General features: G+C 46.2%; 1 protein-coding gene across 1 annotated transcript in view; it reads right to left on the minus strand.

Moving 5' to 3' along the window:
* Positions 1 to 26,085, minus strand: part of MED1 (mediator complex subunit 1) — a 509,499-nt gene that overhangs the window by 69,213 nt on the left and 414,201 nt on the right. Inside the window, exon 16 of the mRNA XM_069634720.1 lies at positions 16,940 to 17,035. Coding sequence (XP_069490821.1) covers positions 16,940 to 17,035 — 96 coding nt within the window. The remainder of the gene's footprint in view (positions 1 to 16,939; positions 17,036 to 26,085) is intronic.

Raw genomic sequence — 26,085 nt, forward strand, 5'->3', positions numbered from 1 at the left:
GGTACTGCAAACAAACCTTGCCTAACATATACTAAAGAAAAAATGGGGGAAAGGCCCCCCTACACTGGTAGGACTAACCAGTTCCCCCCAAAACGAAATTAATTGCATTAGTGAGCAAGGATAACAAGAGTTCAGAATCACACAATCAGCCAGCAGACATGCTTTTGACCAGCGCGCCTGTACTGGTGAGTGTGTACCCTTTGTGGTGCTCCGAGGGCCATTTTTTGTATTTTAAACCCCCTCCCCGCACCCACGTAGCCCGATTCCCCTCCCATAACCCATTTCCTTGTGCCTTTCCGCCCTCCCGCCTCCCGACCGGCCCACCCGCCCTGATTGGGTAGTAGGATCGTGTTGCAGAAAAAGGGGATAGGTAGGTGCAGACCAAGTGTTTCAATTATAAAGTAAACTTTCTAAATGTGTAACAATGTAGATATATTTTCCAGGTGCGGGGGAGGAAAAGTGATCCCGGCACAGAACCACTATAACTTGTAAGTGAGGGAAAAAAACGAGGATCCAAAAGGTAGGAGCCCTCCCGTCCCCTGCACTCTTTTCAAAATCCATCAATTGATGGTTCATCAATGTCAAATAAATTCAACTTAATCATTCCATTGTATTTAGAGTTACATAAATAATGAGAAAAATCACTTGTAAGTTTTTGTAAAAAGAAACCAAACAGGTTTTTAATTTGCAATTAACAATCAGTTCACACTTAGATTCTGAACCGAAAAAGAGCTAAGATAACTGTCAACAAAGTGATAAGTAATGGTAGTCCATGTATACAATTGAGTAATGGCTGACGCGTTTCGGGAACAATATCCCTTCTTCTTGAGCCAAGCAGGTTTAAACTGTAAAAAATACATGAATAGAGAGTGTTTCAGTCCTTTCAACTATAATCACGTTGAAGTCACGTACATAAATAGAACATAAATAGAAGAATAAGCAAAGGTCAATCAAGAATTGTACTGCCAAGTCTAAAGGAACTTAAAGGCTGCTAGTCCAGTGTACCCCGATTAGAGGAGCCGCCAAAGTGGCCAGTGCGCATCAACATGCTCAATACATGTCCCAAGAGTGGAAAATTACAATTCAAAGTGTGCTTCCAAACCAAATTACAACCATATTGCCTGCTAAAAATACCTTAAGTGTGAAGTAGGTGAGAACTGTGTCGTCACCGGCAATGGTTGAGGAGGATGTGTTCCAAATCTTAACACACCAATTTATATCGAGGCTCCTATCCTGAATGCAGAGCGCCTATAATACAAAATAAGAGGTATGGCAATGACCCGCATGATCAAAGTACCTGCAATAGGATATATATTGACATCATATAAAGAGTGACTTTATAAATCTAAATGCTAATCATGAGATTCTGCATAGAGTTTTTAGTCAAAATGTATCCATGACACCGTACAAGAGGTACAGACGCAAGGCAAAATTTACTTAGATTAATGATGATTCGAAAATTACAAGAAATGATAGCTTACCGCCCAGGTCAAAAGATCTGGAGGTCTGAAAGTGTTAAATCCTATATCCTAAACGAATTGCGTGGAGTGTCAGGCACAGTTAGAAAAAAGATTCAGTTTTCTGTAAAAAAACAGAAAAAAATACTGGGTCAGATAAGTAGCTAGCAAGTGTGTTCTGTAGTTAGCAGTGACTCTGAATTAATGCTAACATTCAATTCAAATGCAATTACGTGCTCCTGCTTACCTCAGCGATGTGAATCGCACGATCCACATTAACGAGTGAAAAGGAGCACGTCACTTCAAAGTGTGAATATCTACGCCGCGCGGCTCATGAACAGAAAAGAGCGTTCCTTCGTCCGCCCGGCAGTGGCTTTACACGTCTCCCTAGCAACCCTCTCCGTGTTTAGGCAGACCCTCTATGGCTTGTTACACGTTGGTAAACCTAGTAAGCGGACTATTCCAGTTCCTGCAATGTAAATGGTAAAGCTAAGTGGCGGATACATGAGCGCCATCTTGGAGTGTACGTGATGCTGTTTGTTAATACAGCATCTAACTACATAGGTGTATAGAGTTGTCACCAAGCATAATGGACTGTGTAAAAATAACGTGAGATAATTATACAGAAGGGCTGTATAGTGGAATGAAAAACATTCACTAAAGACTGGTAAACGATTGGACTATGTGATTCGATATTGAAATACTAGATAGCACGCACATGAGCAATGCATCATTGGCCACAGTGGGTACTCCAACAACAGGGTAACATCTGTATTGTACGAACAAAAAAAAGAATTACATCGAATGGAAATGCAAAATCATCATAGGTATACATTTAACGGCAGTGGGCCGGTTAACAGATCCCGGACTGTAGATAATTTAACAAATGTTCCACTGTCAAGATTCTTGTGCTAATTCCACTTTGTGCCTTGTAGGTCCATAGTTCTACTTTTTAGAGTAAGATTACCCCCACTAAGGATGAGGGAAAAAAAGTATAGCTGGTGACTGAATATGTGTCAGCTGTTCAGGGATTAGATAAAGTACCTCAGAGAGAACTTCTCATTCAGACCATGTGGATTTAATGTATCAAGTAGGTGTGTCCAAAACTTTTCCCTACGGGAGAGGATAGATTGATAGTCTCCCCCTCTGTATGGTTTCTTGACTATCTCCAAAATCTGGAATTTAAACTGGGCTATTGTATGTTGATGTTGAGTGAAATGTCTTGCCAGTGGGGACTTTGTGTTCTTGCATCGGATGTTAGATTTATGTTCAGTTAGTCTTTCTTTCACTGCTCTTGTAGTCTGGCCCACATATAATTTACTGCATGGGCATTTAATTGCATAAATGGCCCCTGTCGACATGCAGGTGGCGTAATCACATAATTTATTCTTCTTGCCAGATTGGGGATGCGTTACATTTTCACTCTTGATTACGTTATTGCAATGGGAGCATCCCAAGCATGGAAATGTACCTTTCTTTCTAGTTTGTAAAAGTTGCTGTTTCTCTTTAGGCGGTTTCTCAGCTCTCACCAATTTGTCTCTCAGGTTTCGGCCTCTCTTGAAGGCCATCATAGGAGACTTTGGGAATAATTTCGCAAGACATGGGTCGTTTTGGAGTAGTCCCCAGTGTTTCTTAATTGATCTCCCCACTTGGAAACTTTGGCGGGAGTACTTTGTGATGTAGAGTAGTGGTTTTTCTTTGTTTTTGCCCTTAGGTGTAAGTAGTTGTTCTTTGCTCACACTTGATGATCTCTCCATAGCTTCCTCTAAAACTGATTGTGGGTAGCCTCTCTTTGAAAATTTGTCCAATAATTTGGTGCATTCAACATCCAATCCCGCTGGATCTGAAACTATGCTTTTCAATCTCAGGATTTGGCTGTAGGGTAGACTACTCAACATGGATTTAGGATGAAAACTGGAAAAATGTAATAAATTGTTGACGTCGGTGGGTTTGTGATGCACATTGGTGGTGATTCGATTATTTCTAATCTCCAAACAGACGTCTAAGAAATGTAGAGATGGTGTTCCTACTTCCATTGTGAACTTAATGGTCTGATGTACTGAGTTCAAAAAGTTAAGAAAAGCAGTCAATTCCTCCATGGTGCCACACCAAATCCCAAAGATATCATCGATATACCGTTTCCAAATTAGTATTTTGTTTGACCAGTGTGCATTTTCCAATACATGTGTATGTTCGAATTTATACATAAATGTGTTGGCATATACTGGGGCCATGGCTGACCCCAAAGAGGTTCCTGTGATTTGGAGATAGAAATTGCCTTGAAATCTGAAATAGTTGTTATTCAGTATTAGACTTAAGAGCTTCATGATCAATTGGGGGTCTCCTTTCGTTGCTTGTGAGTTCAACAACAGCCAGTCAACTGCTTGAATGCCTTCCTCATGTGGGATGGATGTGTACAGACTGCACACATCCATGCTGAAAAGTATGCAATCTGAACTCAATGCTCGAATCTCCTGGATGCAGTTTAAAAAGTCTGTAGTGTCTTTTAGGTAAGTTGGAATATCCTGGATGAGGGGTTGAAGTAAACGGTCAATATATATAGACAATGGATCGAAAATGCTGTTGGTGCCAGCTACAATGGGTCTAAGTGGAGGATCACTGTGGTTTTTATGGCTCTTTGGCAGTCCATAGAACACCGGTGTGATAGGATGTTGGTTGATTAGGAATTCACTTGTTTTATTGCTTATCCATTTATTGTCCAAAGCTTCCTCCACTATTTCTTCAATGAGTGATTTTATTCTCATGATTGGATCCCTACTAAGTTGTCATCGAGTAACAGCAAGCATTTTTTCGTGTAGTCATCAGTGTCCATAACGACAACTGCGCCTCCTTTTAGACCCGTTGTAGCTGGCACCGACAGCATTTTCGATCCATTGTCTATATATATTGACCGTTTACTTCAACCCCTCATCCAGGATATTCCAACTTACCTAAAGCACACTACAGACTTTTTAAACTGCATCCAGGAGATTCGAGCATTGAGTTCAGACTGCATACTTTTCAGCATGGATGTGTGCAGTCTGTACACACCCATCCCACATGAGGAAAGCATTCAAGCAGTTGACTGGCTGTTGTTGAACTCACAAGCAACGAAGGCAGACCCCCAATTGATCATGAAGCTCTGAAGTATAATACTGAATAACAGCTATTTCAGATTTCAATGCAATTTCTATCTCCAAATCACGGGAACCTCTATGGGGTCAGCCATGGCCCCAGTATATGCCAACCCATTTATGTATAAATTCAAACATACACACGTATTGGAAAATGCACACTGGTCAAACAAAATACTAATTTGGAAACGGTATATCGATATCATCTTTGGGATATGGTGTGGCACCATGGAGGAATTGACTGCTTTTCTTAACTTTTTGAACTCAGTACATCAGACCATTAAGTTCACAATGGAAGTAGGAACACCCTCTCTACATTTTTTAGACGTCTGTTTGGAGATTAGAAATAATCGAATCACCACTAATGTGTATCACAAACCCACCCACGTCAACAATTTATTACATTTTTCCAGTTTTCATCCAAAATCCATGTTGAGTAGTCTACCCTACAGCCAAATCCCAAGATTGAAAAGGATAGTTTCAGATCCAGCGGGATTGGATGTTGAATGCACCAAATTATTAGACACATTTTCAAAGAGAGGCTACCCACAATCCTCTTTAGAGGAAGCTATGGAGAGATCATCAAGTGTGAGCAAAGAACAACTACTTACACCTAAGGTCAAAAACAAAGAAACACCACTACTCTACATCACGAAGTACTCCCGCCAAAGTTTCCAAGTGGGGAGATCAATTAAGAAACACTGGGGACTACTCCAAAAAGGCCCATGTCTTGCGAAATTATTCCCAAAGTCTCCTATGATGGCCTTCAAGAGAGGCCGAAACCTGAGAGACAAATTGGTGAGAGCTGAGAAACCGCCTAAAGAGAAACAGCAACTTTTCCAAACTAGAAAGAAAGGTACATTTCCATGCTTGGGATGCTCCCATTGCAATAACGTAATCAAGAGTGAAAATGTAACGCATCCCCAATCTGGCAAGAAGTATAAATTACGTGATCACGCCACCTGCATGTCAACAGGGGCCATTTATGCAATTAAATGCCCATGCGGTAAATTATATTTGGGCCAGACTACAATAGCAGTGAAAGAAAGACTAACTGAACATAAATCTAACATCCGATGCAAGAACACAAAGTCCCCACTGGCAAGACATTTCACTCAACATCAACATACAATAGCCCAGTTTAAATTCCAGAGTTTGGAGATAGTCAAGAAACCATACAGAGGGGGAGAATATCAATCTATCCTCTCCCGTAGGGAAAAGTTTTGGACACACCTACTTGATACATTAAATCCACATGGTCTGAATGAGGAGTTCTATCTGAGGTGCTTTATCTAATCCCTGAACAGCTGACACATATTCAGTCACCAGCTATACTTTTTTTCCCTCATCCTTAGTGGGGGTAATCTTACTCTAAAAAGTAGAACTATGGACCTACAAGGCACAAAGTGGAATTAGCACAAGAATCTTGACAGTGGAACATTTGTTAAATTATCTACAGTCCGGGATCTGTTAACCGGCCCACTGCCGTTAAATGTATACCTATGATGATTTTGCATTTCCATTCAATGTAATTCTTTTTTTGTTCATACAATACAGATGTTACCCTGTTGTTGGAGTACCCACTGTGGCCAATGATGCATTGCTCATGTGCGTGCTATCTAGTATTTCAATATCGAAACACATAGTCCAATCGTTTACCAGTCTTTAGTGAATGTTTTTCATTCCACTATACAGCCCTTCTGTATAATTATCTCACGTTATTTTTACACAGTCCATTATGCTTGGTGACAACTCTATACACCTCTGTAGTTAGATGCTGTATTAACAAACAGCATCACATACACTCCAAGATGGCGCTCATGTATCCGCCACTTAGCTTTACCATTTACATTGCAGGACCTGGAATAGTCCGCTTACTATGTTTACCAACGTGTAACAAGCCATAGAGGGTCTGCCTAAACGCGGAGAGGGTTGCTAGGTAGACGTGTAAACCCACTGCCGGGCGGATGAAGGAACGCTCTTTTCTGTTCATGAGCCGCGCGGCGTAGATATTCACACTTTGAAGTGACGTGCTCCTTTTCACTCGTTAATGTGGATCGTGCGATTCACATCGCTGAGGTAAGCAGGAGCACGTAATTGCATTTGAATTGAATGTTAGCATTAATTCAGAGTCACTGCTAACTACAGAACACACTTGCTAGCTACTTATCTGACCCAGTATTTTTTTCTGTTTTTTTACAGAAAACCGAATCTTTTTTCTAAATGTGCCTGACACTCCACGCGATTCGTTTAATATATAGGATTTAACACTTTCAGACCTCCAGATCTTCTGACCTGGGCGGTAAGCTATCATTTCTTGTAATTTCCGAATCATCATTAATCTAAGTAAATTTTGACCTTGCGTCTGTACCTCTTGTACGGTGTCATGGATACATTTTGACTAAAAACTCTATGCAGAATCTCATGATTAGCATTTAGATTTATAAAGTCACTCTTTATATGATGTCAATATATATCCTATTGCAGGTACTTTGATCATGCGGGTCATTGCCATACCTCTTATTTTGTATTATAGGCGCTCTGCATTCAGGATAGGAGCCTCGATATAAATTGGTGTGTTAAGATTTGGAACACATCCTCCTCAACCATTGCCGGGGACGATACAGTTCTCACCTACTTCACACTTAAGGTATTTTTAGCAGGCAATATGGTTGTAATTTGGTTTGGAAGCACACTTTGAATTGTAATTTTCCACTCTTGGGACGTGTATTGAGCATGTTGATGCGCACTGGCCACTTAGACGGCTCCTCTAATCGGGGTACACTGGACTAGCAGCCTTTAAGTTCCTTTAGACTTGGCAGTACAATTCTTGATTGACCTTTGCTTATTCTTCTATTTATGTTCTATTTATGTACGTGACTTCAACGTGATTATAGTTGAAAGGACTGAAACACTCTCTATTCATGTATTTTTTACAGTTTAAACCTGCTTGGCACAAGAAGAAGGGATATTGTTCCCGAAACGCGTCAGCCATTACTCAATTGTATACATGGACTACCATTACTTATCACTTTGTTGACAGTTATCTTAGCTCTTTTTCGGTTCAGAATCTAAGTGTGAACCGATTGTTAATTGCAAATTAAAAACCTGTTTGGTTTCTTTTTACAAAAACTTACAAGTGATTTTGCTCATTATTTATGTAACTCTAAATACAATGGAATGATTAAGTTGAATTTATTTGACATTGATGAACCATCAATTGATGGATTTTGAAAAGAGTGCAGGGGACGGGAGGGCTCCTACCTTTGGATCCTCGTTTTTTTTTCCTCACTTAGTAGGATCGTGTTCTCTGGGTCTAGCGACCCGCAGTTATTGCCGAGGTGCCTTTGACCAGCACGCCTGTACTGGTGAGCGTGTACCCTTTGTGCTGCTCTGAGGGCCATTTTGTGTATTTTAAACCCCCTCCCCGCACCCACGTAGCCTGATTCCCCTCCCAACCCTAGCATAACCAATTTCCTGGTGCATTTCCTCCCTCCCTCCGTGCCGACCCGCCCACCCACCCTGATTGGGTAGCAGGATCATGTGCTCTGGGTCTAGCGACCCGCGGTTATTGCCGAGGCGCCTTTGACCAGCGCGCCTGTAGTGGTAAGTGTGTACCCTTTGTTTTGCTCTGAGGGCCATTTTGTGTATTTTAAACCCCCTACCTGCACCCAAGTAGCCTGATTCCCCTCTCAACCCTAGCATAACCAATTTCCTGGTGCCTTTCCTCCCTCCCGCCTCCCGACCCGCCCACCCGGCCCGATTGGCTAGTAGGATCGTGTTCTCTGGGCCTAGCGACCCGCGGTTATTGCCGAGGCGCCTTTCACCAGCGCTCCTGTACTACTGGTGAGTGTGTACCCGTTGTGCTGCTCTGAGGGCCATTTTGTGTATTTTAAACCCCCTCCCTGCATCCACATAGCCTGATTCCCCTCCCAACCCTTGCATAACCCATTTCCTGGTGCCTTTCCTCCCTCCTGACCCGCCCACCCGCCCGCCCTGATTGGGTACTGGGATCATCCTTCCCAAGCCATTAGTGACCTTACCAGGGCAGCCCTCTGCCCGGCAGCCCCCACCGGCTAAGGACCCCGAGGCAAAGGACGGCTCCAACAAGACGGATCCAGGCCGTATCTGCAGGTATCCGCAGGAGAAGCAAGAAGCCGCCAACAAGTAAGTGTGGCAAGGGCGGGGACAGAAGCAATTACTTCTCACCATACTACCCTACCACTCAACCTTCAACATTTCAACATTAGAACGATTCCCAATAGCCTCTCTGTGAAAGTTGCATTTAGAGGTGTGCCCAATAACCTCTCTGCGAATTTAAAAGTGTGCCCAATAGCCTCTCTGTGAAAGTTGCATTTAGAAGTACGCCCAATAGCCTCTCTGTGAAAGTTGCATTTAGAATTGTGCCCAATAGCCTCTCTGCGAATTTAGAAGTGCGCCCAATAGCCTCTCTGTGAAAGTTGCATTCAGAAGGGTGCCCAATAGCCCAATAGCCTCTCTGTGAAAGTTGCATTTAGAAGTGTGCCCGATAGCCTCTCTGCAAAAGCATTTAGAAGTGTTCCCAATAACCTCTCTGTGGAAGTTGCATTTAGAACTGTTCACAATAGCCTCTCTATGAAAGTTGCATTTTGAACTGTTCCCAATAGCCTCCCTGCAAATCTAGAAGTGCGCTCAATAGGCTCTCGGTGAAAGTTGCATTTAGAAGTGTGCCCAATAACCTCTCTGTGAAAGTTGCATTTAGAAGTGTGCCCAATAGCCTCTCTGCGAATTTAGAAGTGTGCCCAATAGCCTCTCTGTGAAAGTTGCATTTAGAAGTGTTCCCAATAGCCTATCTGTGAAAGTTGCATTTAGAACTGTTCACAATAGCCTCTCTGTGAAAGTTGCATTTAAAACGGTTCCCAATAGCCTCTCTGAATTTAGAAGTGCGCCCAATAGCCTCCCTGTGAAAGTTGCATTTACAATTGTTCCCAATAGCCTCTCTGTGAAATATCATAATAATCTAATACCTTTCCGGGTTGAATTGACTAATCTCCCTAATAACCTCTCTGGGCAAAGCTGAGGTATATTCATGCCTAATACCCTCCCTGTATAAATTAGCATTGTGAGAAGTGCGCCTACCTGTGCAAAGTTGAGTTATATACATGCCTAATACCTTCCCTGTATAAAGTTGAATTGAGAGAAGTGCGCCTATTAGCGTGCCCTAATTGAACTGAATAGTATCCGGAATAGTCTCTCTGCGCTTAGTTCAATCTAGAAGTGTACACGACACCATTGAGCCTAAGAAGTGTGCCCAAATATCCTAATTAATCCTATTAGTATACCTAATAGTATATCTGTGTCATGTAGAATCTAGAACTGTGCCTAATAATCTAACATCACCTCTATACAAAAACGAATATAGAATTAATCCTAATATCATCCCTGTGTACAGTTGATCCTAGAAGTGTACCTAATAATACCTAATAGCCTAATATGATCTCTGTGCAATTTGAACTTGGAACTGTGCCCGAACTTAGAACTACAAATAGAAAGCCCTCCTAAATCCACCTCAAAGCCAGTACCAAGCATGAGTGCACCCACAAACCAACAGTTTGTCGGAAACGACCGCCGTGGACCGCACACACTTCCTGATCCGCCTTCCGCCCAGTCCCCCCCTTCCCAAATCACGCCACCCTCCTTCACACTCCCTGCCATCCCTCTCTCCAAACACCAAGCCAGAGGGGCACGATGGCGAGCCAACCACCCTAAGACCACCCCTCCCCTGAACCCCACCACCGACCACCCAACGTCAACCATGCCTGCTCCCCTCATACCTAGCACACCCCGCCCTCCAAGCATCAACCCGCCGCCTTGCCCTCAAACCCCTGCCACCTTCCCCCCCGACGGCACCCTTTCCCCTCTCTAAAAACTGCACGCCTAGCCCTAGCAAGAACCGAAGACACATCCCTCTCCCCCTCTGACCCCCCCTACCCTCTCTCACACTCCAATTGCAACAAAGAAACTAAAGAGGAAACGTACCTGGTCCCCCACAATCTCTCAGCACTCTTCGCCTCCCCTGTCTTGACCCACCACCTCATTCCCCCACTCACCTCCTTCCCCCGTGGCTTCACCCTTCCTGAAACCCCTCTCCCTCGATTTCTCATCAACTGCGACTGAAACTCCTAATCGCGCACACCCCACCTTCAAATCCCCCGATCCAAACCCGATCATCCTAACACACGCAGTTTCCCAATCCCGCCCAAAGCCCGCCAATTTTTCTGCTCGCCCACTATTCCCATCGATCATTACCGACCCTCTCCCTCTCCACTCTCTCCACCACCACCCCCTTCCGCTCCGAGACCAACCTCGCCTGCCAATGTGAACTGCATCCTATTTAATGCCCGATCCGTAGCAAAAAACAGACACTGCATCTTCGACCTCCTTGCCTCTGACAAACCAGACTTGGTTTTCATCACCGAAACTTGGTTCTCTGACGACTTTGCCCCAATCGCTAATGAAGCCATCCACCCTGACTACTCCCTCATCCCAATGAACCGTAGCATTCGTCTTCAAGTCTCTCTTCCACGCCTCAATCATCGACAACCAACCTTCCATTCCTTCCTTCAAATCTCTCCTCGTTAAACTATCCCTCTCCCCGTCGCTCTCATACAGCTTCCTAATAATCTACAGGCCCCCTGGCTATGATAGACAATTCGCAAACAACCTCTGCGACTCAATTGTCACCCTTCAACTAAACCATCCCAACCTCACCCTTCTTGGAGACTTCAACATATGGCTCGACATCCCCACCAACCCTATGAAACACTCTCTGGTCGACAGTTTGGATGCAATTAACCTCCAACCCCACATAAACGGCCCGACTCACTACAAAGGACACACTCTTGATGCCATCTTTAGCTCCAACACCCTGATTCATTTAAAGCCCCCACCCCTATCCTCTGGTCCGATCACTTCATTCTCTCGTTCGCCGTTCACTCACCCGACCCCCTTCGCATACTCGAATCTGAACCCCCGAATCTACGCAAATGCTGGAAAAAACCAATAATCGTCCCGGACCTAGCCGACGCACTCCTCCAGTCTCCACCTCCTACCTGCCAACTCAACAAACAACTAACCCCTGACGCCTTTGACTCATGGCTCAATGCATCTCTGATGCAGCTCACACCTCCTTGCAAACCATCAACCCGCCGTGGCCTCTTCCCCAGATGGTTCACTCCTGAGTTGAAGATCACTAAACAACTATATAAATACCTAGAACGCAAATGGCAGAAAGACAAAACCCAGGAGAGCAGGGCCACCTTGGCCCAACACCTCCATCAGTACAAGGCTGAAATCCGGAAAGCAAAAAAAGCTCACTACAACTCCTGAATCCTAAACTGCAAAAACCCAAGCAAAGAACTCCACAAAATCATCTCCGAGTTCACCAAACCGGCTTGCAACGCGACCGTCCCGACTCCCTCACAATCACTGTGCGACTCACTTTCCCTCCACTTTTACACCACAGCTCTCGAAAGAACAAATACTCTAACCACCAAACTGGATATCCTACATCCACCAAGCAATTCTTCCCCCATACCGGCAGGCTCTCCAGCTGCGACCACTACGTAACCAACGTTCAAATCCTTTAGTCCAATATCACCAGAGCAATTTCTCAAACTTCTATCTGCCCGCAAACCATCTGGCTCGCCACTGGACCCTTGCCCAGCCACAACCCTCAAAGAAATGTTCGCTTCCACCTGTGCAGGAAAACACACAAGATCCATCATAAATGCCTCACTTTCCTCTGGTATCTTTCCCCACGCATGCAAAACGGTTCATGTCAAACCTCTAATTAAAATACCTCTGCTCGACCCTCTTGTGCCCAAAAACTACCGCCCCATCTCAAACACCAGATTCTTTGCCAAACTCATTGACCGAACCGCCTACTCCCAACTAAACGCCTTTGTCGAAGACAACAATCTCCTAGACCCCGCTCAATCAGGTTTCAGAGCCCGTCACGGAACTGAAACCAACATAACCTCAATTTGGGATGACCTTAAAATGATGGCATACTCCGCGGGAAGCGCAGCACTAATCCTTCTTGACCTATCCGCCGCCTTTGACACAATCAATCACTCAATCCTCCTAGACCGCCTCCACTCCCTAGGAATTCGTGGAACCGCTCTTAAATGGATTTCTTCATTCCTCAAAGATCAGTACCAAATAACGATACTCTCAACCTATACCTCCCAAGCCCGACCAGTCGACACGGGAGTCCCACAAGGGGCATGCCTGTCTGCCCTCCTGTTCAATCTCTACTTGATCACCCTCCCACCAATAATTTGTTCGCACAACATCCTGTGCTACAACTACGCCGACGACACTCTACTAATTCTAAAACTCCTGAACTCAAAACCCAACTCCCGACCAGACCTGGCCTCCTGCCTCCTTGACATAGAACTCTGGATTACCCAAAGCCACCTCTTGTTAAACCCCTCAAAAACGGAAATCAAGGTATGTGGCAACTACGAACTTCTTCCACACCCACTACCCTGGCCATCCGCCATGGGCAACTCACCGACCCCCTTCAACTCAGTGAAAAATCTTGGATGCACCCTTGACTCCGACCTAACACTCTCGCGCCAAGTCAACAACGTCTCAAAGTCCTGCCACTACCATCTTAAAACCCTTAGGCGCATCTTTCCATATCTCTCCTTTCCAAACAGACTCTCCGCGGTCCAATCAATCGTCATATCAAGACTGGACTACGCAAACCCCCTATACCTCGGAGTCCATGCGTACCAACTGAATAAACTCCAAAAGGGCACAAAACGCTGCAGCCAAACTGCTACTTGCGCTCGGCCCAAGAGACCACATCTCCCCAGCCCTTAAGACGCTGCACTGGCTTCCAGTAGCCCGAAGGGTCCCTTTCAAAACCTTCTGCATCTCCCATCGAGCTCTGCACAAAACCGGACCGAAATATCTTCAAGACAAGCTAAAACCCTACCACCCCCCACGCATCCTAAGATCAAGCTCAGCCGGCCTCCTAGTCATACCAAAGACACACTCAAGCAGTTTAGGCGGATCATCATTCTCAGCCTTGGCCCCCATGCTATGGCACTCACTCCCACCCCACATCCGCCTAACTGAGGATTTAACGTCTTTCTGCAAAATGCTGAAAACCTGGCTCTTTCCCTGAAACCAACCCATACCAAACTGACCAACAGCAACTCAAAGACTCCAATACATCAAACCACCTGATGCGAATAACCCCTAATATAAACTAGAAGGACAAACAGAACTAAACAAATAAAGTAGATCAAAGCAGTGAAATGACTAATAAGAGTAAATCATACGGAAACAGTAAAGAGATTTAAACTCCTGAAATGGACAGAATGCATGCGGAGTGAACGTAGTGAATGGCGTGGATGAATTAGTTAGAATGGATAAAACAGGTGAAACAAATGAATGTGCTGAGTGGAAGAATGCATGAGTGGAAGAACAGATACCTATATAGTTCAAATGAGTATGGAAATCAAGTGAATATGTAAATCAGATGAGTATATGGAATGAATAAACATGTTGAATGGATGAGTGTGTAGAGCGGCTGGATGCGTAGAACAGACGAGCGTGTAGCGCGGATGAGTGCGCAAATAGACAGAACGCACGAGTATGTAGAGCACATGAGTGTGGATAACGGGTGAATATGGAAGTGTGGAGAGTGCATAGATCGCTGGAACAGATGAATGTACGACCTGTCGAATGTACAGAGCGGAGGATTGTATAGAACGGACGAGTGGATAGAGCGGAGGATTGTATAGAGCGGACGAGTGGATAGAGTGGACGAGTGGATAGAGCGGACGAGTGGATAGAGCGGACGAGTGGATAGAGCGGACGAGTGGATAGAGCGGACGAGTGGATAGCCAACCTTATTTTGACAACTGCTATGACATCCTTTTGAAGTGGGATTCCTGTTCTAGAAGTAGGGCGTAGAGTCAGATCTTCAGCCAGTACCTCCGCCTCCGGTTGTTCCATTTGTGGCTGCCGAATTCCTAGGTACTCCGCAAGGACCGCCAACCGCTCATGAAAAGCTTTGGCTCAGGTTTGGCTCAGGTTGGAGTGTCCGGATCCTCCTCCTTGTCTGTGTTCACTGCTGTGTCGTGCGGGTCCGGGGGAGCTATGGAGTGCTGATTATCAGTGACAGAGACTGCTGAGGCGGCAGTGCTGGGGCTTTCATGACTGGTACAGGCATAGGGGCTGGGGCTGCGGTGACTGGTAGAGGTACGGGAGCCAGGGGCGTTGTGGCCGTGGGTGCTTGTGGCTGTACAGGAGGGAGCATGTCCCTGATCATATCCCTGAGGATAGTACCCATCTGTGGTGATCTCATCAGTGTGAGAAACCTCAAAGAACCTTTCTTCACAGGCCGAAGGGGTGCCTGATGCTATAGGCATAGGGTTCGGTAGAGCGAATGAGTGGATAGAGCGGATGAGTGGATAGAGCGGATAAGTTGATGAGTAGATAGAGCAGCTGAGTGGATAGAACGGATATATGGATAGAGCGGATGAGTGGATAGAGCAGAGGAGTGGATAAGTGTATAGAACGGATGAAGGTACAGAACAGATGAGTGAAGAGATGAATATATAGAACATGATATTGCTGCTGAATGCGTGAAAAGCGCGAGTGCTTAAAGATGATGAGTGCGGGGAGCACATGAGTGCGTAGAGGGGATGAGCGTGTAGATGGGGTGTGCTCGTAGAGGGGGCGAGCGCGTAAAACAGGTGAATGCATAGTACATGTGAGGGCATAAAGCGGATGAATGCCTGGAGCAAACGAGTGCCCAGACTGAACGGACGTGTTGCAAGGAGTGGACGAGTATGTAGAACGAACGAGCACAGATTGCATCCAATACTGATGAGTGCGTAGAATGGATGAATATGTGGAGCTGCCAAATGCGTAGAGCATGGGGCAGACAGGAATGCATGCATGGGGCAGGCAGATGTGCATGCGTTGGGACAGACAGGTGTGCATACTTGAGGCAGACAGTTGTGCATGCGTGAGGCAGACAGGTGTGCATGCGTGAGGCAGACAAGAGGGCATGCGAGGGACAGGCAAGACTGCATAAGAGGGACAGGCAAGAGTGCATGTGTAGAGCTGACTGGAGTACGCATGGCGGACTGGAGCGCGCGGAACGGACTTGAGCGCGCGGGACGAGCAGGAATGCGTGGAGCAGACCAGAGTGTATGGAGCTGACTGGGATGTATGAGTGGATAGGAGTGCATCGAACGGACTGGAGCGCATAGAATTACGTGTCGTATATAGTATGGGTTGGAATGCAGAGAACATTTGAAAGAGCATATAACCCATCATATCTCACCACCATGCTTACTCTCTCCTTACATCACCACTCAACTAGAACACAGAGATACTATGACACCATTCGGTATAACTGTTCTCATACCAACATCTGCCGCTCACTCCACATCATTCTAAGTAAACACTGCTGGTTACACACCCCCCAGCCAGGCGTTCTCCTCAGGTCTAACGCAGCCACATCCGGTCTGGATAAATCCTGCCAGAACAAACACATACTCCTGATCTCTCGACCACCACACCTACCGCTAAAATGCAGCTATCACACGGATCCCGCACGAGCTGCACACATACCCGGTGCTCACACGCACCTTTTGACTCTACCCTCTCTACTGATCTGAACTTCGGTTCCCAAGGGCGTTCAAACTACCAGCACCTTCAGACCATACCAATGGTATATAAGGCGCTATATAAATGCAAAATAACAATAACAAAAGAGATGGGAAAGATGCAAAAAGAAACATCTTTACCAGCAGGTTGGTAAACAAGTCAGGAAAAATAAAAAAGTACAGTGCCACTCACAATACGCATTCTTTTTTTAAATAATTATAATGGTATTTATTCGAGCATAGACTTAGCTTTTGAAAGACACAGAGAGCGATTTACAAATGGTAAGGGGGAAGGACTGGTTAAGACATTTGCCTCACTCACTCTCACGGTAGACTGGACTAAAACTGCTTCACCCTTGGGTGGGTGGCCACGTGTCACCAATTGGCAAACTCCCTGTGGTTCACTCTTCTTCATACAAAATAAACCAATCAGCCGATCAGACATTTATAGAAACAACATTTCCAGCTGAACACCACCACAAAGTGGACAAACTTGCTCCAATTGGCCACAGAGATATGGAATGCTTCACCTAACACCTAAATAAATATAAAGACATTTTTTACCAGAACACAAGCCCTAATGAACCTTCCTTGTCAGACCATTCCTGGAAACATTTGAATTCGACATTGTGAAAAGTCCTTTGCCGCCATTCTCTTGAGAGGTACTCACCACACACAAGCGAGTCATTCACAGGGTGCTGGAAGGATACACTGAAACAGGAATCAGATAGCGGGGACACTTCGAACTGTAGGATTCCTGGAGAATCTGAAAGTTAAAAAACAACCACTTCCATTCATTACCATGGGTATTCAGAGTTAATAAGCCAAATTACTGCATCCAGGGGATCACGGTTACAAGAGCAGATCAAGCGCCATACTATTTATATGGCAGTCATTTCAGAGTGCGGGGAGGCAAAACCCTGTGATGAATGTAATTTTAGAGACACTGGTCATGTGGAGAACCTCTCTGCTTTTGTCTCATTTTGAATACGTATGTGAAAGAAGAGAAGACGATCTCCAACAGAAGGAGAAATCCCATGGTTTCTGGGGCAAAATGACCATCAGAGTAGACCTATATTTACTATCCAGTGAGAAATAACATCTTGTGCCCAGTAGAGGACTTACAAAGACCAGGTACTTTCTAACTATTGTGGTAAGGCCAATCAATGACACACACAGCGCTTGAGGTTGCAAACAGACTGTTTTTGTATTTTCAATTTCTTTGAGGAAGGGTTCGGCCCAATGCCTACAGGTAGCAAGGGGTTATCTGGAAACAATAGGGCCTTTATAATGGAAACAGGATAAAGAATGGGCCAATGTAAATTGGGGTCTCTATTGTTGATCAACACTTTTGTAAGTTAGTGTTCCTAGTCAAAACATAGTCTTAAGAGTCTTTGTCCCTACCGGTGCACACTAATCTACCAATCAATGTCCCAAAAATGTGACCAACAGTAAATTCAAACCTAATCGTAATTAGTCTTTTAGCCTCCTGAGCACGCTAAGCTAAGAACACAAATGTTTCAGGATTTAGCCCAAACAATGTCTTGAAGCATATTCTCAGATAGCCCTCCTGGAGCTAATGCAATCCTAAACAAACAACTGTTTTGGGGAAGGCTATTTCCGAGGTAATTTGCAGTCTGTCCTCTCCTTCCGCCTCTCTGCTTTCACCATCTTTCTTAAGACCTCTCCCAGGTTTTCAGATCCACAGCTTTCTCTTCTGAAGCATAGCCTCAGGCTTGCAATATTCACATTTAAGCAACTGTCCACCCTTTGGGTTCCAGGATTTACTGGTGGTCCCTGCTAGACCTTGGGTTTTCCAGGTTTCACAGCAGCTTAATGGCATTTCTCCATCCCTCAGTGGGAGTTGTGATGAATCCTTGTATGTCGTCACTTCTCCCAGAGGGGGAGTCTCTTTCCATGAGGCCAGGGAGGTGAGGCCAATACCCGATAGTCCTCCTGGGGTGGTACTCAGCAGGAGGCTCTCATGGGGAGAGACTCCCCCTCTAGGGACAAGGACAAACCTCTAAGGGAGGTGTGGTATAATACCCCTCAGCCAACAGCCTATACGCCGCCCCACTTTGTAAACCCATGTCATATACCTATAAAGTATGCATGGTTTCGTGTCAATACAGACATCCAAACTAAGCACTGGAGTTCCAGCTTTACTCATGCCATTTAGGATTCTTCGCACCAGAAAACCAACCTACCCAACATTCGTGGGCAGCCAAGATTAAATATAGCCTTGAGAAAGACCTGCATGGATCGTAACACGTGTCGGCTGACCTACTTAAACTAATAATTAAATATGTGTCATGCAAACCTATTGTTCTCACCAGCGCAAGATATCCAGGATCCACTCCCTATATGCTAACACAAGAGGTGTGGGCAACACCTCACCCTCCCGTGATCTTGCTGCTAATCTAATCTACCGAAACACTGATATAATTGAGACCTTACACCTAATTACCCAGTGCTGCACAAGTCGATTCAGCTTCTAGTGCCCATTTTCGTATAAAGATCAAAGAGCCAAATACATTGAAAAAGGACTTAACAGAAAATGCCAACCATTGCCAACCAGCTGATATAAAAATAGACAAAGGACTACCTGAAGAGTGCCAGCCAACCAGCACGACACGCAGTCCAGCCCAGGTACTTCAACGCAAGGGTGCCAAGAAAGCAGTGAGCAGCCTAATTCCCCAAGTCCAGAAGGTGGAGCGGGGAATCCTTGACCCAGTGGCATGGAAAAGGTTTCAGATAGAGCTGGACGCTGGAGAGCAGTAGCGTGACCAGAAGCAGGTGGACCAAATGGGGTCAGAACAATGCTTTGATTGCCAGCAACATCCTGCAGCAGAGCCGCGCAGGAGCACACCGAACAGGAAGCGGTAGCGCCAAACAACACCCGCAATCATGTGAAGAATCGGCAAAGCAGGTAACTGGAGTACGAGGAAGTCCGGGTGGGAACCGGGTGTGACAGAAGATAAACATAACAGAGTGCCTCAGGAGTCATCTTCCTCTGCACAGTGGTTGGCCACATACTATTAGGGAGATTTATAATTTGGATGCTTCATCCACTCTCCTAGTGAGACCCCCAACACTTTTGGACTTCTGGAACTTTTTCTATCCTGAATGAGGGGAGCCTTTCCCCCCTCAATCATTCTTATTAGCTCTGACTTATGGAACTCTGTTCTCTGTGTTTTACTTTGTCTATGGAGTCTGCTTTCCTCCATATCTCTTTAAAGGCATCACACGTTTGAGGCACACAGCACATTTATGTGTAGTGTTGCTGGGAAACCTTTGGGTTCTCCTTTGAGATTCTTTCACTATCCTTGAGAACTACAGTTCTCTAGGACAGAGGGATACTGTGTTTTCCTCCTAAAACTTTATACTCAAGGGAGAAGAGAGCACACGCCACCTTATGCGGAGTGCTAGGTCTAAGGAAGGCATGGTATCAAGAATAGACAGACACAAATGATCACAGTTCAAGTGTGTTTATTAAACTGTATGCAATTTGGAAAACCGCCTAATCTAAACCTAAATCTGGGAGCAAGCGTCAACCATCAAATGAAAATAAGGCAGTCCTTGTGGCGCCTTGTCAAAGTAAATGGCCTGTGCTAAAAAAAAAAAATAAAAAAAAAAACTATTGCCAAATTCTTACAACTAAATACAGAAAGCGTGTGGGATAGGGTTATTAATAAAGAAATAAGCATCCATAAATAAGGATGCAGGTTGTCAGGGGTCTCCCTTCCCCATGTTTTGAGCACGGGATAAGGTGGGACTTCTAAGTACAGTACACTTCTCAAGCTTTCCCCAGCACGAGACGCTATTGGATCCAGTTCCTGGGGATGGACCAGTGAGGGAGGATCACCGGGATGGGGGGGTGTTAGGGAGAATTCTCATAATTGTGCTAATTTCCTTCACCTTAGAGACCCCCAGCAACTTTGCTGGATTTTGAGGACTTGATTGTTTACCTGGAGAGATTGTGAGCCTTTTTTCCCACTCTCTCATGTATTTTGATGTGTGTTTTACTCTTGTGTTCTTGGACTATGGTGTTTTAAGACAACTCCATAGGCATCATCTTGTCGTGTGTTACACAGCACCCTCAGTGCAGTGACACAGGGAAGCCTTTTTAGGCTGTCCCAAGGTTTAAATACCTTCTCTGGGATAATCTACTGTTTCCCAGCGAATGTAAAGTTAAATTGACTTTACTGGTCTTTTTAAATTCCTAGACCCAGCACACACTATCTTACAATAGAGTGCTGGAGGGGTTACTTAGTATCACCTGCGTCTATAAACTCACGTAGCAGTCAAATGCTATCCTTTTCTATCGAAATGGCTGTTGGCAGTGGTTTTACAATGAACTACCATTATTTTTCCCGACTGCGAACACCAGTAGCTTAAAATCGCCAGAGCCATGTTTTTCAAGATGGCGCCTGAGCCCCCTTTGTTTAATCAGGTCCCGGCCTTCTTTTTTTGCCATTTCATTTTGGCGCCTGAGTGTCTGTGGTAGGCAGGAAGTGAGGGAGGTGCACAAAACTCCCTGTGCTTAGACTCCTAGGAGACCCAAATGCACTCTGGCGTGATTGGCTGACTAACTGTCCGGCAAGGATAGCCACCCTGCTGGGTGAGTGGCAGCTAGGCCGGAATGAATGGGAGAAAACTGTTTAAAAGGCGAGTCTCTTGGACTGAAAGACAGAGTCGACCACTGGAACGAAAGAACCAAAGACGAACTGAAAGAGGACAGCTGCTGCAACTACTTGACCATTGGTTTGCCCGGTGGTGCCCTGCTGCAGGTCCGAATCGCCAAGTTGACCTCGACAGAGAAGCCCTTCAAGGACAACTTCTTCCTTTGAGTTGGTAGGACCAATCAACTCGTAGGCCACCTGGATACCATTCTCAGAGCTGGTTAGGATTAACCAGGGAGAAGGACACCAGCTTGTGTGCTTGAAGAACAGCAACCAGAATTGAAGATTTGCCAATTTGCCAGCTTTGTGATCCGTTCCCGTGCAGTGCAGCAGTCCTCCGACGTCCTCCCTCTTGTCCCCACGACTGAGGCTCAGGAACAGCGAGATCTGCAGCAACTGCCAGGAACAGAAGTCTTCAGCTGCATAGTTTTCTTCAATATAAGGTACTTTGAAAACCCGACTGAGAGAACTTACCTCTCACTGTGAAAGTTTGTGGAACTTTGGCAACTTGCAGGCCTAGTCAGCTTGTGACCCGACATACAAACCTTTCTTCCGTGAACTACTTCTAAGAACCGTGGCAAAGAGTTTTCTGTTTTAAATACCAGAACCGTTTTTACTTATACAAGACACTAGCCCATTGACTTTGACCTACCTATTGCATTGAATCAACTCCTCTGGTGAACTCAAACTATTTCCACTGTTTTAAAGTAACTAATATTCGTTTTATCAACTTATGCCTTTTTGCTCCTACTTCAATGCTATTTGGCTCCGACTTCAAGGGAGCTCAATTGCTTAGTAATCAGTATTGTAGTATATATTTTTCTGTGATATTGGGTGCCTCGTTTAGTGAATGCTTTTTAAATGATTGTGTAATAAATTAATAATTGTTTTACCAAGAAACCTTGAGTATAAGTGTCTATCTGAATACTTGCTATTGTAGACCTTTGTGTAACACCCTTACAAGCTCACATTCCCTCTTGAGATAAGCATGCTCGCTACCAAAAACTGTGTGGTACAGACTTATACTAAAGGTTGGTTTTTCTTACACCTGTAGTCCTAGTTGTGTGTAGTGGTCCCAGAGGGTAGTGCATACAAACTTTGCCTAACAGGGGGTCCTTGGGGAGTGTGACACTGACAGGTGGGATGCAGTATCCCCCTTCCTTCAACACCTTTTCCATATTATACCACGTAGGACATTCAAAACCACTGCCCCCCCTTTTCCGACACAAACACATTCGCACCACACATCAGAGAACGGACTAACACCAGAGCCGTTTACCTGACATGTCCCAATACATGGGTCAGGCAAACTTAGGCAATTGATGAGAATTACGAACACCCGACGGTCCTTTCCCTTCCCCACAGGGATACATCGATCACCCAAAAGTTCTTTGAAGCCATAGTGAACCCGGTGGAGGGAGGCTGAAAGCAAAGAGGGGCAGTGCCCGGAAGAAGGGGTCGCGGAGGGGTGATGAATCCTCACCCTAAATGAAACAAGGAAACAAACTTATTTTGTTGAAAGAACTTTTGTTTATTTTTTTCGTAAACCTCTCAGGCCTCGGAACCAGAAGGAAAAACCACCGAAGGTCTTGCTTCTGATAGGAACTGTATCTGAAGGGTCTGAGCCCGAATGAAGCAGATCCAGGGGTGAAGCCATCACCCAAAGTTCATTGAGAGAAGAACAAGTTACTTTCTTACCTGGTAACGTTCTTTCGATGGGATGGTCCGACGACGTATTCCATATCTATGACATGTAATCACCACAGCTGTGCCTCTTCGGAAACTTTTTTCGCCGTGTGCGTCCTGCGTCGATGACGTCGATGCGTCATCGTCGAGGACCTCCTCCGACGTCATCCGATGTGATAAGTAGGACGCACGACGCCCGTAGCCTCAGTTGTAGTTTTTTCCCCCAGAACGTGTGACATTAGACAACTGCCAGTCAGACACAAAGCCTTGCGGAAAGTAAGCTGCAATCGCAAAAGAAATTCTGAGGCGGGGAAGGCAGGGTGGGAGCGATATGGAATACGTCGTCGGACCATCCCATCGAAAGAACGTTACCAGGTAAGAAAGTAACTTGTTCTTCGAGGGGATTGGGTCCTCCAACGTATTCCATATCTATGACAGACTCCCAAAGCAGTACCAGAGCAAGGAGGAGGGAAAGAATTTAGAATCAAAATTTAGAATAGCCAATCAAATAGCAGAGCAAAGGACCGCCTTGCCAAAGGCCAGATCCTGTCCTAGGATGGAATCGAGGGAATAGTGACGTACAAATGTATGTACTGAAGCCCAGGTGGCTGCATCACAGATGTTGCGAATAGGAACACCCCTCTGCAGGGAAGTAGATGCAGCCAGACCCCTGGTAGAATGGGCCCGCAAGCCAGCCGGTGGGTCCTTACCCGCCAAGCGGTAACACTCCGAGATGGCCAAAATAATCCAGCGAGACAAAGTCTGTTTCGTCACAGCTTGCCCCAACAGCGTAACCAATAAAGAGTTGACCGTCCACTCTGACCCGGGACATGCGTGAAACATAAAAGCTTAAAGCTCTCCTAGGATCAAGCCTATGGAGCCTCTCCTCTTCCTTACCAGGATGCGGAGGAGGATAGAATGCCGGAAGAACAACCTTCTGGGCCAAATGAAATTCCGTCACTACCTTCGGAAGAAAAGAAGGACGAACTCTAAGGACAACCCTGTCCTTGTGAAATACAGTGAAGGGTGGCTTAACTGAAAGTGCCTGTAACTCACTCATTCTGCGAGCGGAAGTAACCGCAAATAAAAACACAGTTTTCAGAGTTAACAGCCTCAAAGGGCAAGAATGTAAAGGCTCAAACGGAGCACCCATAAGAAACTTAAGAACAAGGTTTAAATCCCAACCGGGCACCAGGAAAGGTGACGGAGGGAACACATTAGTGAGCCCTTTCAGAAACTGTGAAATTAAAGGGATTTTAAAGTAAGAACACTCTTCAGACGAGCGCTTAAAGATGGACTGCGCCGCCAGGTAACCTTTAATGGTACCCACTTGCAAGCCCCTGTGGGCCAAAGAAAGTAGAAAGGACAGAACCATGGGGATGTCACATGCAAAAGGATCCACATTCTGAACTCTGCACCAGTCGCAGAACTTACGCCAACGGCAACGGTACAGAGACTTTGTTGCTGGCCTTCGGGCCGAAAGCAACACCTCCATCACGTCTTCAGGGAGGTCCCAATCCTTATACCTCAACCTTTCAGAAACCAAGCGTGAAGGTTGAGAGATCTGACCTCTGGATGGAGAACCTGACCCCCCTCGCGTGAGAGCAGATCGTCTCGGTAGGGAAGACGATGTGGAGGGCAGATGGACAAGTCGAGAAGGTCCTACGAGCCCACGCCCGAGCAATGAGGATCATCCGGGAAACGAACTTCCGTAACCTCCGCAGCACTTGCGGGATGACGGGGACTGAAGGAAACGCGTACAGCAGCGGGAATGACCACTCCACCACGAACGCGTCTCCTAAGGCTTCTTTTGGAGGAAATTCCCGCGAGCAAAACCTTTCGCACTTCCGGTTGACACTGGAGGCGAAGATATCCACTTGAGGGGTCCCCCAAAGGGCGAAGATCTCCAGGTGAATCTCCTGAGCCAACTCCCACTCGTTAGAGATCGTGCTCTGCCTGCTCAGAGCGTCCGCCGTCACGTTTTCGTCTCCGGCCAGATGAACTGCCGAGATCGAAACTTCCTGCTGGATTGCCCAGAACCAGAGCTGCATCGCCTCCCTGCACAGAGGAAGTGACCCTGCCCCCCCCTTTTTGTTGAGGTAGTGCATGGCCACTGTGTCGTCCGTCAGGATCAGGACACTCTTTCCTCGCACAGTCGGCAGAAAAGCCTTCAGGGCTAGCCTGACGGCCCTCAGCTCCAACAGATTGATATGGAGTCTGGACTCCGACGGAGACCAACGACCGCTGACTGTCAGCCCGTTGGCATGAGCTCCCCATCCCGTGAGGGATGCATCCGTCACGATCGTCACCTCCGGCCAGGGAAGCCAAAATGCAGCCCCCTTCATCAAGTTGCCTTCGACGGCCCACCACAGAAGGTCCCGGGCGACCGAGGGCGGCACCTGAACTGGGTCCTACATCCTGCCGGAGGACTGCGACCATTGCGTCTTGAGTGCCCACTGCAAAGATCTCATCCGCAGGCCAGCCTCTGGCACCAGAAGAATGCAGGATGCCATGAGGCCGAGCAACCTCAAGAACTCGAACGCTGGGAGCGTCTGGGCATGCTGAAACTTGTGCACCATCTGCTGAATGTTAAGAGCCCTCATCTGGGGAGGAAAACACTGCCCCAGGGAAGTGTCGAGCACTGCTCCGATGTACTGGAGCCGCTGTGTTGGCGTCAAATGGGACTTCTTTAAATTGAGGGAGAAGCCCAGCCTGTGAAGGGAGTGGCAGGTGACGGACAGATGATCCAGGACTTGCTCGGGAGAGCTCCCCCTGAACAACCAATCGTCCAGGTAGGGGTAGACGTGAACCCCCCCTTGCCTGAGATGCGCTGCCACCACCACCATGAGCTTGGTGAAAACCCTCGGAGCGGAGGTCAATCCGAACGGCAGGACCCGAAACTGAAAGTGCGAATCGCTAACCGCGAACCTCAGGTACTTCTTGTGCTTGGGATGGATCGGCACATGGAAGTAAGCATCCTTGAGGTCGAGTGACACCAACCAGTCCTGAAGCTGAAGGGCCTGGAGGACTTGAGAGAGAGTAACCATCTTGAAATTGTCCTTCCTGAGGAGTTTGTTCAAACCGCGCAAGTCCATGATGGGTCTCAATCCCCCGTCTTTCTTCGAAATCAAAAAATAAGGGGAATACCATCCCATGTTCCTCTCCGCTACAGGCACCAGTTCTATGGCACCTTTCTCCAGCAGGGCTTGAATTTCCTGCGCAAGGAGCGGATACGGACTCTGCAAAGAGAGGTTCCCCGGTGGATTGTCGCGAGGCCTGTGCCGAAAAGGAAGACAGTAGCCGTGGGTTATGATCTCCAGAACCCACACATCTGAAGTAATGGCTCGCCACTCTACAAGATGCTGCGCCAGCCTTCCCCCAACCGGCGAACCATGGGACATGGCCTCATGACTGAGTGGGAGCGGCTGCGGCGTTACCTGAGGGCAAA

The sequence above is a fragment of the Ambystoma mexicanum genome, chromosome 13, assembly GCF_040938575.1.
Source record: "Ambystoma mexicanum isolate Mex_15411 chromosome 13, UKY_AmexF1_1, whole genome shotgun sequence".
Classification (NCBI taxonomy): domain Eukaryota; kingdom Metazoa; phylum Chordata; class Amphibia; order Caudata; family Ambystomatidae; genus Ambystoma; species Ambystoma mexicanum.